The sequence below is a fragment of the Haplochromis burtoni genome, unplaced genomic scaffold (assembly GCF_018398535.1).
Source record: "Haplochromis burtoni strain Fernald_Lab_line unplaced genomic scaffold, NCSU_Asbu1 Contig_14, whole genome shotgun sequence".
NCBI lineage: Eukaryota > Metazoa > Chordata > Actinopteri > Cichliformes > Cichlidae > Haplochromis > Haplochromis burtoni.
Window position 1 is genome coordinate 3,406,577 of NW_024582375.1, and position 12,839 is coordinate 3,419,415.

Genomic DNA, 12,839 nt, shown 5'->3' on the forward strand with positions numbered 1-12,839 from the left:
GCAGCTTCCTCAGCTCAGCTAACCAAATTATTATTTTGTTATTCCAGTAGTGAGGTGGAGGAGTGGATGTTGTGCGCTACATGGGAGAAACATCTTAATATTGTGCAGAATGTGGATGAAAATGGCTTATGACAAGGGAACCATGTTATCATTGAGATAATGTTTTTCCATCGTCACAATCTGTTAGTTCAGAACATTGACGAGCAAAGCCGGTGTGTGTATCTGTTGGTATTTGGTCAAAAGTTTAAATTTTGTACTTTAGTTATTATAGTCCATCCTGTGGGTGACATAAATGGCAATCCAAAAGTCTCTAAAGGCTTTCAAAGCCCAACCATGCTTTTTACCCTATCCAGGGAACATCCTGGATAGATCACAAACCTGCGGCAGGGCTAACACAGAGGCCATTCACAGGAACATTCACGGTTTTTAGAATTTACAAATGAACTTAACCCTGCTAATTCCACGTCTTTGGACTGTGGGAGGAAGCCGGAGTATCCGGGGAAAACCACTGCAGATATGAGGAGAATGTGAAAAACCTACACAGAAAAGACCCCAGACTGGACTCAATTTCAATTTTACAATAATTCATATAGAGAAAAACTCAACAATCATATGACCCCCTATGAGCAAGCACATTGGTGACAGTGGGAAGGAAAAACTCCCTTTTAACAGGAAGAAACCTACGGCAAAACCAGGTTCAGGGAGGGGCGGTCATCAGCTGCAACCGGTTGGGGTGAGAGAAGGAAGACGAGATAAAAGACATGCTGTGATTAATAACAAATATGATTCAATGCAGAGAGGTGAATGAGAAAGGTGACTGAAGAAGAAATACTCGATGCATCATGGGAATCCCCCAGCAGCCTACACCTATTGCTGCATAAGTAAGGGACGATTCAGGGTCACCTGGTCCAGCCCTAACTATATGCTTTAGCAAAAAGGAAAGTTTTAAGCCACATCTTAAAAGTAGAGATAGTGTCTGTTTCCCGAATCCAAACTGGAAGCTGGTACCAATCCATCTAATAAATAATTATGGATGGATTTACACCTGTTGGTTACACTAGATGACAAGGTGGGGCGGAGACCTTTAGGTATCAATCTTTTTGTAATATGAATGTCTGTACCACATGCGGTGACCATCCATTAGTATATCATTCCACCTGGCCAAAGTGGGGGGTGCGACCTGATCAGCAGTGCCGTACGCATGTCTCCAAAAGCAGCAACCGGAGCTGCAGTGAACATAAATATTGAAATCATAGACTGTGACTTTTTAGCATAGTAGAGAATTAGCAGCATCACTGGCACCACTCTTCTCCTGTTACATCTTCCACCTTGGTTGTCCTTTCCTCTCCATCTGTTTACCTAAGCGTTGGCTTAACAAACCCATTGTGCCTGGGAGAAATCCACATGTCTTGTTTGACAGCTCACTGCCATGTGTACCCAGGCAGATCTGCGCTTTGTAATCTAAAGCTGGTGCTCAATGCACAGCCCTGTCTGTATGCTGAGAGACGGCTGCAGAGGGAGGGAGGGGGAGAGATACAGAGAAATAAACACTGCCAGAAAGCGACAGCTGGAGATTGGGTAAACTGCGCAGGTTTACACTGCATCACTGACAGCAGCAATGCAGGATCTGTCATTACGGTGATTGCTCTGTTCACCTGAGCTTTGGGTCAACAGGAGGAAAAGCTAATCACGCAGTAAAGCTGCATGATGATGTGGCACTGATAGCACCAAGCTATTTGAAAGCTTTGTAATATCAGCAACAGTTTTGGTAACTTTCACACACTCAGCTAAATCTTGTCTCATCTTTTGCAAACACATGTGACTAGGAAGGCTCGGAATCGAAGCAGAAAACGGAATAACATAGAAACAATACAAACAGGAGGGAACACCTAAGCATTTCCTTAAGCTTGCACTGGCTTGTCCTCTAACACACTGTCAGTGCCACACCACACTATAAATAAAGGGATTACATAGTGAACCAATGTGTAAAGGGAGGGGTGCCGAGAACAGCAGCAGAATATGAATATGATGACAGCTCATTGTTGTCAGAGGACTGAAAGGAGGCAAGGCCACGCGCCGTATTCTCGGAGATATCATAAACACAAGCGAAGTCTCCCGTGGACGTGCACGAACGCATAGGGTTCGCCGACTCAAGATCAAAATTCAGAGGAGCCGTGTCTAAATCTGTCGTGTATTTCACAACTCGGATTGAGGGGGGCTGAGGAGAAAATGTCCGGGGTGGCGTCACTTCAACGCCCGAGTGAAAAACAGCTGGGGTGTGACAAGGATTTCAGACGTTGCGTTGACTGTGTTCAGCGGAATCCAGTCGAGCAGGATGCCATCTTGCTTTAGGGAAGCAGGATGAGCTGGATGGATCACGAGCCTCACACATGCACCTGTAGAGACGCAGCTCCTTGCTGATCGAACTGGTTTTTATCAGTTCAATCTGAATTAAAGGTGCTGCCGCTAAAGTAGCTGCAAGTCTCGGGAGAAAAAGGATTATGTTGCGCCACAGGAATGCCTATTAAAGCCCAGCAGCAGTGCTTCACACTAACATTTAATACACCTCACTGTATCGCATGTGTGTCAGGCATATTACCAGAAGTGTCTGGCCTGCTGGATGGCTTTGCAAATTGTGGAAGTGAGAGATTAGGACTGTTTTGTGCATTTCACTGTATTTCACACTTTTTGTTGTTACACACTGATCAAATCTTAAGAGCTGTTGTCCAAACTTTAGCAGGGGTTTGAATTGTCACATTTGCAGCATGTTACTAAGAGACCACACCAAATTAAGGCAGCACGACCTTATGCTGACCTTCTTTGATCAGGGATTATAGTATTTCTTTGCAATCAGTGTGGATAAATGAGACATAATATTGAGAAATTGAACTCACCTTACTTCAGACTATCCTGGCTGTTTAGCATCAGTTTTATAAATGGTGGGTATATTAAATGTGGACTATAAAACACTGACTTTTGTGAGCTATAATACTTGAGAATTTTTGAGGGGACTTTAAAGGTTTCTAGGCAAAATATTTTCAGTTGTAGCCTATTCCAATAAACTAAAGCAGTGTTTAGCCCATGAATTAAAATGAAATGTGGTACCTAAGTAAGTAAACACATTTTTTTCATAGTTTGGAACATTTGGAGGAAATCCCACACGCATATTATTTTTGCTCCTACATCAAGGTAGGTAATTTTGAATACAAGAGGAACATAGCAGTGAGACCAGTATATGGTGACTAGTGCAGTGGAAACATAAGCAGAGATGTCACAGAAGGGATTTCACATTAGCTGTGTAAACCACAGACAGCCGCAAGAAGTGATAAAACAGACAGAAATGGACTGAGAGTAAAGTCCAGGCTTTATTGCACTTCCCTTCAAAAGAGGAATTGCATGTTTGATTCAGGAGCATCAGAGTGACATAAATTTTGCAAGAATATCTGTCAACTTGCTTTGGCAAGTGAAATATGAATACAAGGACATAAGATCACTGCTGTCAAAAGGGATCTGAATGGGTTTGGTTCATTGGTTTCCCACATTTGGACCAGCACATTTTGGCAATGGAGGCACAAAGGATCCAATAGTTGAGCTGTTGGAGGCAATCACTACCAGGCAAAGAGCTGCAGTCTGTCCAAGATGGCCCATATAAAGTTAGTGGCTCTTGTATACATAGGCTGTTGCTGTATTTATGTGTTACGATCAAAAATGGCTACCGGCAAAGAAAGGTTATTTAATTTAAGAAAAACAAAAAGGGCATTTTCAGCCACTAGCCTAAATTCATGTAGCTCCTTTTGAAACTCTGTTATTCTAGAGTCCAACCTTTTTATGAGTGTGATAATATTATCAGCTTATATAACTATTTTCCCCCCGTAGAGGCATTTACAACAGCCAATAAGTGGAAGTAAAATAAAGAAGAGATAACCATGTGAATCATTTGTTGTATAGTTTGTCAGTGAGCACTTTGTTTGGAACGAAGTGATATGATCAGCTGGTTGCTGATATGATGGGTGGAGCGTAAATAAATAAGTAAATAAATAATTATATATATATATATATAGAGCAGATGTTAGCGACATCTTTATTATTAGTATTGCTCTTAAAAATCCTGTATTGGTTAGACCTGAAAACTTTAAAACACACAGAGTGCAGCGCTCCAATTATCACACCCCCCAGCTTGTTATGGAGCTGTGTTAGCCAGTTCACGTGCTTCGTCACTGTTGAATGCTAGCAGCAAAAATAAAAGGTGCATAGTTCTCAGAGTAACACAGCAGTGGCTGCAAACCTTAAGGAAGTCTCTGAAACTGTTTGGTCAGAAAGCATCTTTGACACCCGGCTCGACCCCTGGGCTTGGAGAACTTGTGACTTTTCCCAACAGGAAGTAGTCTTGTCTTGACCTTTGTGAGCAAAGAGATTCTCAAAGAGGGAGCCATCATAGCCTTGTTTATGAAGTGTGTAGGACTGAAACTTGCAGCTGTTTTCATTAAGGATTAAAGTACCAAAATGTCTTAATTAAACATTTTACCTGTGAAATTTGATTGACTGGACATCAGTCTTAAATCAAAAATGCTATTCTTTATGACAAATCAAATCCTGACAATAAAGACAGCAGGACCATAGAATCAGACATTCATTGACTGATTTGTTGCAGCTCATTTTGGGGCCTTTTTTCCAGGCAAGATGGCCAAATGCTTGCATGAGTAGTTGCCATATTGTACTGTTCAGAATTCAAAAAAGAAAAAGCCAAAAGGCACAATTCTGCCTTACCTTTTTCAAAGTGTGCCAAAGTGAACAATAGCTTTTCTTCAGAACTGTGCTCTTGAGTTAAATGGTTGAAAGTATTTACCAAAAGAATGAAGTTTAACTGACCTAAACTCCATTAAATTTACAAAAGATCCTTTTTGTTCCATTACCAAAGGAAATTAGTATTGCTAAGACCGGTGGCTCTCAATCCTGTCAAGTGCTGCTGAATATCTACCTTTCAAGGTACCTGAAGGGCCACTTCATTGACTTTGCACTTCATTGCCGTGTTCTTCTTCAAATATGACACACTTAAAGAAATGACTGTACTAATTCGTGCTCTTTTTGACAAACACGCTAACAAAATCCTGCACCTGGGCGATAGTCGTGGGTGGAAAAGACACTATTTTACCCACACTTGGGCCTATTTATATAGTAATCCATCTTACTATTAAGGAAGTGGAGATTCTAATAAAATAAGTCACGGATTTAAGTGCATAAGTGCATTTACAGTATCTAATTTGTATACATGAAGTCACAAAGTTTGGGGTGTCGTACACATCACTACGTGACAAAGGGGAAAGAGAGGGACTACCAAGCACTTTTCGGCTGGTAGAGAGACGGGAGCAGTCGAGTGAGGATGATCTACCAATTGCAAGGTCAGTCGGTTGATCCTGTCCTACCGGTCCATACCTTGTGCAAGATACTAAATCACAGGTTGCTCCTGATCCATCTAGAAAAAACCCAATGCATGTGTGTGTGACTTAGTGAGACTTGTAATAGGAAGTGTTTTGAGCAGTCAGCTTGAGTAGAAAAAGCGCTGTGCAAATAACTGTCCATTTACCATACGTCATCAGCCAGTTCTTGCAACTACCTAGATTTTTCTAGGCATGGGAATTAAAACCATAGCTTATGAATGCAACAGTTACACAAGCAATGTTCGTGCTTGTGTAATTGTTGTCTTCACTGCAGAAGGGTGTGGACAGAAGCATGAGAAACCTGCCTTGTCCGATTTAAAACCAAAGCATGCATTGGTATGTGAAAGCGTATTAAAAGAAGTGTCTGGATTAAGAGTTTCACTTCCTGGTGGGGAAAAAAAGCCTAAATAATTGGAACGAGCATGAGAGAGACTGTAGGGTGATGGTGTTGACCAAAGTGGTTTCCATTCGGGGGAATTCGGACTGTTATGATGTGACTCAAGCAGTCACATGAAAAATCAGTTTTTGTTTTTGAACTTTTTTCAGAGTGAATAATCGCTCTTTGGGTAAAGTGATCAAATCTGTTAGAAGTCTTATAACAGAGTTACAAGTTCAAAAAATCCACATAACATTTAGTATACAATCCTGTCTGACAACTTCAGGGATGGTTAAAAAGTCTTCAGACTGGTCTTGCCTTTTAATAGTGTTCCCTTTTGCATCACAGGTGTTAATTCATTTCACGTGGGTTGAGTGGAAACTAGTGGCAGCCGAGGCCCTGAGGATATGAATGTTTCTGGCTCAGTAGAGAAAGGCACTAACGGTGCCTGAGCCGGGGATTACACGCACACTTGGGGCAAAGCAGCGCACTGCCATTGCCAGGGTTTGAGGTTCAGAGTTAGATGGCAGGGTTGGAGAACTGCTCATTATGTTTCTCCTGATCCACATTGCATGTGAGTGTGTCTTTGAACTTGGCCTTGATCCCATGCCAGTTAAGCTGCCCGCTCCCTTGTTGGGAAAAAGAAGCCTGAGCAAATACCTAAGAGCTTATTTACAGTTGGCTAGCAAAATGCACATAGTACAAAATTATGATCATGTCGATTTCTCGGTGGAAGGAGGACTAAACCAAGTTAAAACCAAATAGAAACAGACAGAGCTCAGTCGACAGGTACATCAGGTTAAGTTTGTTTATTTGATCAGCTTCTAACAGCAGAAAAGAGAACTCTGTACGTAAACACACAAAGAGAGTGTTAAAAACCAGTCAACATCGTCCTTATTCGTGCTTCTTTGTTCCTTATTGTTTTAGCATTCTTCCTCTTTTTCTAGATGAATCTGCTTTTCTACCAATCAGCATTCAACCTGTATACACTGTGTCACGATATACTGTCTAGCTTTTAGGAGTTCAAGGGAAACTTGAACAGGTCAAGACCTTTAACATGTGATCAGGGACAAACAATTCTGCCACTGGGCAGGTTTTTAAAAAAATGGGCAAAAGGTCAAGGAAACTCCAAGAGTCACTTAACGACCATCCAAGCATGGCAAAAGTAACTGACAGATGTCAGTAATTAGCTTTACAAATGTTCAAAGTGATTAAATAAAAGGCTGCAGGAACATTAATATTCCCTTTCAGAGTTCTTAGGTATCAGTGTAGCAATGAAAACAAACATCTGAATTCTCTCCTTCGTGTGCAGGATTTGTAGTTATTGGGCAAAAAAAAGACCCTTTTCCCTCCAGTTCCTGAAAAGCTGACTTTTTGCAGATAGCAGACCTCTTCGGTTTGCTGTAGCACACTGAGCCCTGTGGTATGAATAGGCAGCACACACATGGCTGACTACCAGTGCCAAGATTCTTTTCAAGCACAAAGAAAAGTATGTCAGAGCAGAGAGGATCTGCCTTGTATGGCCGAGGGCTTAGCATGTAGCTTAGGGACCGCACTGAGCTAAAAAGTGGAGAATTTATGTGGGGCTATGTGCTCTGTGTATGTGGTGAAGCGATTATTGTGTCCTTGTGTGTGCATATCTGAGGATGTGTGTATGTGCCAGGGTTATTAGAGCAGTGTTAGAATTCGGGAATGCTAGCCATTGTTTCCAGTTTCTTCCCCAACTAGGTTCACTGGGGTGTCGGTTTTGTTTGTTTCTTGTGTTAATTTGACCAAGTGGTTCAGAGGAACACCCTGACTGTTTTGTGTGGCAACGGCTGTGAATGCTCATGTATATGTTGTATTTTTGTTTTGTATTTTAAATAAGTTTGCAAAGATTTCAGCGAACCTGTTTTCTTTCACTTTTCCCTCTCGCTCTGGGATATTGTGTGTAGAATTTTTAGGGTGAAAATGAATTTGATCCAATGAATCTAGAATACGGTGGCAACATGACAAAATGTGGAACAAGTAAAACACTGTGAATATTTTACAGATGCACTGTGAAAAGATAGTATCATGAGTGTGGTTGTTGGGGGGTTTTGGCGGGGGGTGCCTTTGGGGGAATTGATTTGCCTACTTCTTTGAAGATATCATATGTTTAATGTTTTGTTTTGGATTCAGGCCTGGGAGCTTAGGATGATACGTATGTAAATGTGTAAAATACAAGATAAGATTTTTCTGATTATATTTCTCAGAGTTTTAGACACAATTCAGGCACAAGATTGGTACTGAGATATAAAACAAAGTGCAAATTCAGAATTTCACAATGAATTATCTGGAACCTGTTACAGCTGTTTATCTTTGCCTTATGTTATTATCACCATCATCATCATCACCAGTCACAGAGTGTGGCCGCTGAGGTACATGGTGCTTAAACCAATGCTCTGCTGGCTCAATAACTGCAGAGTTCCAAACCACCTCCAACATTCAGATCAGCACAAAAACTGCACCGGGACCATCATGGTATAGCAGCTCCTAAAACTGCAGTGTGTCGGTGGCCAATTACTTTTGTCCATATAGTCTATGTAAAAACATCCAAATTTTCTAGCACGTTCTGATCTGAATATATTGTGTTGAAATTTCTGCTTATGTGAAATGAAAGCTTTGAATTGAAAATTGTAAATCCAGTGGTTGATTTGTATGATACATGGACAACCAAACGAATTTTGGCGTACAGGCCAGAGCTCCAGTTTAACAGTTTAAAAATGGAATATAAAACTTTTAGAAATTCATTATGTATTTTAATTCAATACCAACAATCGGTTTGGCAGGAGAACTAGGTGCTATTTTTCAAATAGTTTTTTTTCCTGAAATAAAGCCATTACCCACATGGCCATAACTCTTCTTCCTATTTGTCAAAGTGTGAATATCGATGGCCATAAAGTTATTCATGCCTGCATGGCGTATCATCTTTATTTGAAAAAGAAATGAAATCCTATTCCCTCAGACTCCCAGGGGAGAAATAATATGTCATGCTTCCCTCCCATCCATTTCACCATATCAGCTGAATAAATTTGTAGGAGAGACTGGAATGCCTGTATGTGACGCAGTTGAACAGGTCACTTAAAACTCAATGCAAGTAATATTGTCCTTCCATAGTACAAAAGGGCACAGCTGAATTTGTTCTGTTAGTAGCCATGCTCGGGATTTGAATATTTAAATAATGAAATGGTTCAAAGGGAAATTTGTCTCGTCAGGCCTGGCAATATTTAGGCATCAAATTCCCAGCACTGGGTTCCACCTTCTTAAAATTATTTTTAAGGATTATATTGCATTGTCTGTCACATAAGTGTGTTCACATTAGTAAGGATGTGAAGATGGATGAATGCATTACCAACAAATCCTTTTAACACCACTTTTCAACGCAGGGTTTTTTAATGTCACTTAGGAGCCCTTCAAGTCAGCTGAGCTGCCCCGTCTTGTTACTGCCAGGAGGTACCAGGTCACACTGTGCTAAGAAAATTTTGTTAAACCTCATTCTCACGCTTATGGGGGACATTAACAAAGGGATGTATTTCCTTCCCAAACACTCACAACCTCTTGGGACATGACAGTGTTATTCCCATTCATTTTGCTCCTTGTGAAATGAATTCCAGGCTGCTGTTCTGAATTTGGATACAGTATCCAACAGTTTTGACATTTTAGAGGGAAATCTAAGCTTGCTGATTTATTTGTTTATTTATTTTTGCAGTGGGAAATGAAAACAACCCACCGATGTATGATTACAAGTTATCAGGCTTACATCTGAAAACATTTCTGTACTTGAAACTCTTGTAGTGCTTGGAAATAAAGAGAAAAATTAGCAAGTATACAGAGTGATTTATCCAGCATGCTTATTCACTCCCCTTTTAAGTCTGTTTTAGTCTCCACCAGTTTATAGAGAGGATAAAAGATGACTCGGGTTATTGACTCAAGCACTTTGTTCATTTCCACAGTGGAATAAGACGAGTTGAATGGCAGTATTATCAGCTAATGCTGGCAATGGATAATGAACCTGCTTTGCAAGGTGTATCCATGATGTACCTGGAGATTGAATGGAATGCTAATGTGGTTACCAAAAATTAGTCTTCTGACAAAATGTAACTCAAACCCAGGATGCACAACATCAGGTCTTACTGCCTGAGGTAATTTAAATGAGTGAGTAATATAAAAGTGCAGTCCTATGCATTTGTCATAAATGACGCAATTTGCTATAGATACCAAATGCGCTGATGTGTTTGTTTCTCCTCTAAATTTGAGTGAATATACAGGACATTTACATCAAACAAACTAGAATTTCTTCGAGGAGACAGAAACGGTTACATTCTTTGTTCTAATTTCTGATCATCAGAGGACAGACGTGGCACCTGTGGCATTCTCGTTGCTTGGTGGGGTCCTGTTATGGATGTTCAGGCTGAGGCTTGTTTTTTTGTTCATCTTTGTTTTTTTTATATATATAATGAGACACAACATGAGGCTGCATGCTTGTTGACTTCCAACTTGTCAGTCACAAGTTGCTGAACAATGAGGTCTTCGTTTGTGACTCACATGGGGACCACGGTTTGCAGTGTGGACTTCATGCTATGTTTCAGTGCAGATTGGGATTGGCCACTTGAGGCTTGGTGAGACAGCCTCAAGAAGCCAGTAAGGGAAATGCTGCTGTTTCCAGATATTCCCAGTTAGCCATTTGGATACATCTGGCTGTTTAGCTGCTAAATGCTCTAATTTCTTAACCAGCTACTAACTTCAGTTGCTTGGTGCTGGGCAGAGAGCATACAATAGGCTTATCATGGCTTTCTGACAAAACACCTGCATGTTACATCGGTAAACGAGGCTGATAAGAGCAACAATAAAGGGAGTGGAGAATAAAACTAAAATATCGATGTGCCACATTCTCAACGGTGTAGAGGGGAATTGCAGTTGAATGATTATTCTTTGTCAGCTTGGCTCAGAGTGACCCCTTCCACAGACCACTTAGTTTCAGGATCTATTGTCCATATGAAGAAAAAAAAAAGATACCGATTACTGGAGATTTATAGATTACAGCATGCATCACGAATGCTTTTGTGTATAGTTTTGTGTGCTTTGGTCATTGTGGAATGGAGTGAACTAAAAGAGCCATTTCATGTCATTTCAGTACACAGCTATTCTGTTGAGGTGTGTGAAATAGTTGCTGTCCGCAAGACAGAAGACGATGACCAAGACGCTGCACAGACTGGGAAACATCAAAAAAAGACAAAACAGCTGTATCCCTATGCATTCACAGGTATGACATTTACAGAAGCACTTCATTATCACTAGTTTTATAAAAGTTATGCAAAGCCCAAAGTAAAAAATGTAGCATTTTTGTCTTTAAAAACCCGCATCAGTATCTATCCTATGTCTCAGTCTTATTAAAGTAAAAACTAAACTGATAAAGTAGCCACTTTAACCTCTGTTGCTTCTTCCAACAACTGAACCTGAGGCCAGTCTATATCAATGTCGCCTTGAATTTCCTGTAGTATGTTAATGCTACATTGCAGTTGCACTTTGGTTAAGCGTGCCAAGAGGCTGTGTTTAGTGCCACAAGTCGCAAGTGATGTGACACTGGGAATAAGCCTGTAGACAGCTCCATAGTCAGAAAGTAATGCATTAACAAGAGAGTCCCTCACAGCTTAGCAGACTGGGTCTAAGATGGCAGCATGCCAGCGACTTTGGGGCTAATGCTTGATTTGGAGCCATTAGATTATATCCAAACAAGATCGGATTTACATTATGTATCGCAGCCAAATGTTAAAAATTACCTCACTAATGTGAGCGTTTACTGGCAATGAAGTGCGTCGAGTCTGACACGACTGCATTTCCACAGTCTGTGGAAACTTGGCTTCAAAGACGCACCCCATCACTTACATCCTGATTATGTAACATATTAAAGGATAATTTTGCACCCACTCTGAGCGTCTCTTTGCATACCCCATGGTGAGTACGAGGTACGGTTAGCGATTTGGACAGCACAACTTTCCTGAAAAGTTAACTTTTCTATCTGATGAAGAAAATGCTTAGTGTGATAATTTCACTTTGAAATGCTTAGCGAGTGAATCTGCTGTCAAAGTGCTTAGTGAGTGAATTTTTCCTTCTTAATGTAAATATTTCAGTAATGTTCCTAGCAGGATATTATGGGACTCTGTCTCTACTTTGTGTGTGTGTCTGATTATGAGCACAGCCCTGTTTCATTTAGGAAACTAATTTCTTCATGCTTTCATTTCTATTTCATTTCTTTCATTTTAAAGGATTATTCTATTCTATTCTATTTCTGACATAAGCGCATATCTGAATAATCTGTGTGTTAAGGATAAAGCCCAGGTTTATTCTCAGGGCAAGCCCCCACTGTGCCAAAGCCAGGTAATATGGTAAATGACAAAAGTAGGAATTGTTAAAAATACCTGCCTACTAAATAAACTATAGGTCACAAGCGATCTGGGTATTTTATGATTATGACTTTAAGCAAGGCAAAATGATGTGAAAAGAAGACATTATCAGAGGCTTTGTTTAGCACATTTGGAGGCATTTGTCTGATAAGATGCTCTATGGGAATGATAAAAGCATCTTTCGTCTCTGATTTTTGTTGATAAGTGGTCTCTGGAGTGTTCTGTTTTGTTTCTTTACAGTTTCCTATGTGCGAAGGACACAACAGCACCAGTGGCGGTGTAGTGAGGTCACCTTTCACTGTGACAACCAGGCACTCTGCGAGGAGTGGGTCCAAGTTACAAATGAGCAGCTGTCACTACTCAGTATGTGTCATCTGATGTTCTGTAAAAGATATGGGTTTGTACTTTGTACTTGATGTACTGACCGAACGCACCATGAAAGCTGTATTTTAGCCAAGTGCACGCGGTCATTAAGGTCCACTCTTACAGGAAAAGGTGTGTTAGAAGGTTGGCACGGTGGTTAGCACTGTTGCCGCACAGCAAGAAGGTCCTGAGTTCAGTTCCACCATCAGGGGTCTTTCTGTGTGGAGTTCTTCTCCC

At 40.7% G+C, this 12,839-nt stretch overlaps 1 protein-coding gene across 1 annotated transcript in view; it reads left to right on the forward strand.

Annotated features, from left to right (window-relative positions):
- cerk (ceramide kinase) overlaps nt 1–12,839 on the forward strand; it is a 49,950-nt gene that overhangs the window by 3,253 nt on the left and 33,858 nt on the right. The window contains exons 2-3 of the mRNA XM_042217855.1: nt 10,970–11,098; nt 12,480–12,602. Coding sequence (XP_042073789.1) covers nt 10,970–11,098; nt 12,480–12,602 — 252 coding nt within the window. The remainder of the gene's footprint in view (nt 1–10,969; nt 11,099–12,479; nt 12,603–12,839) is intronic.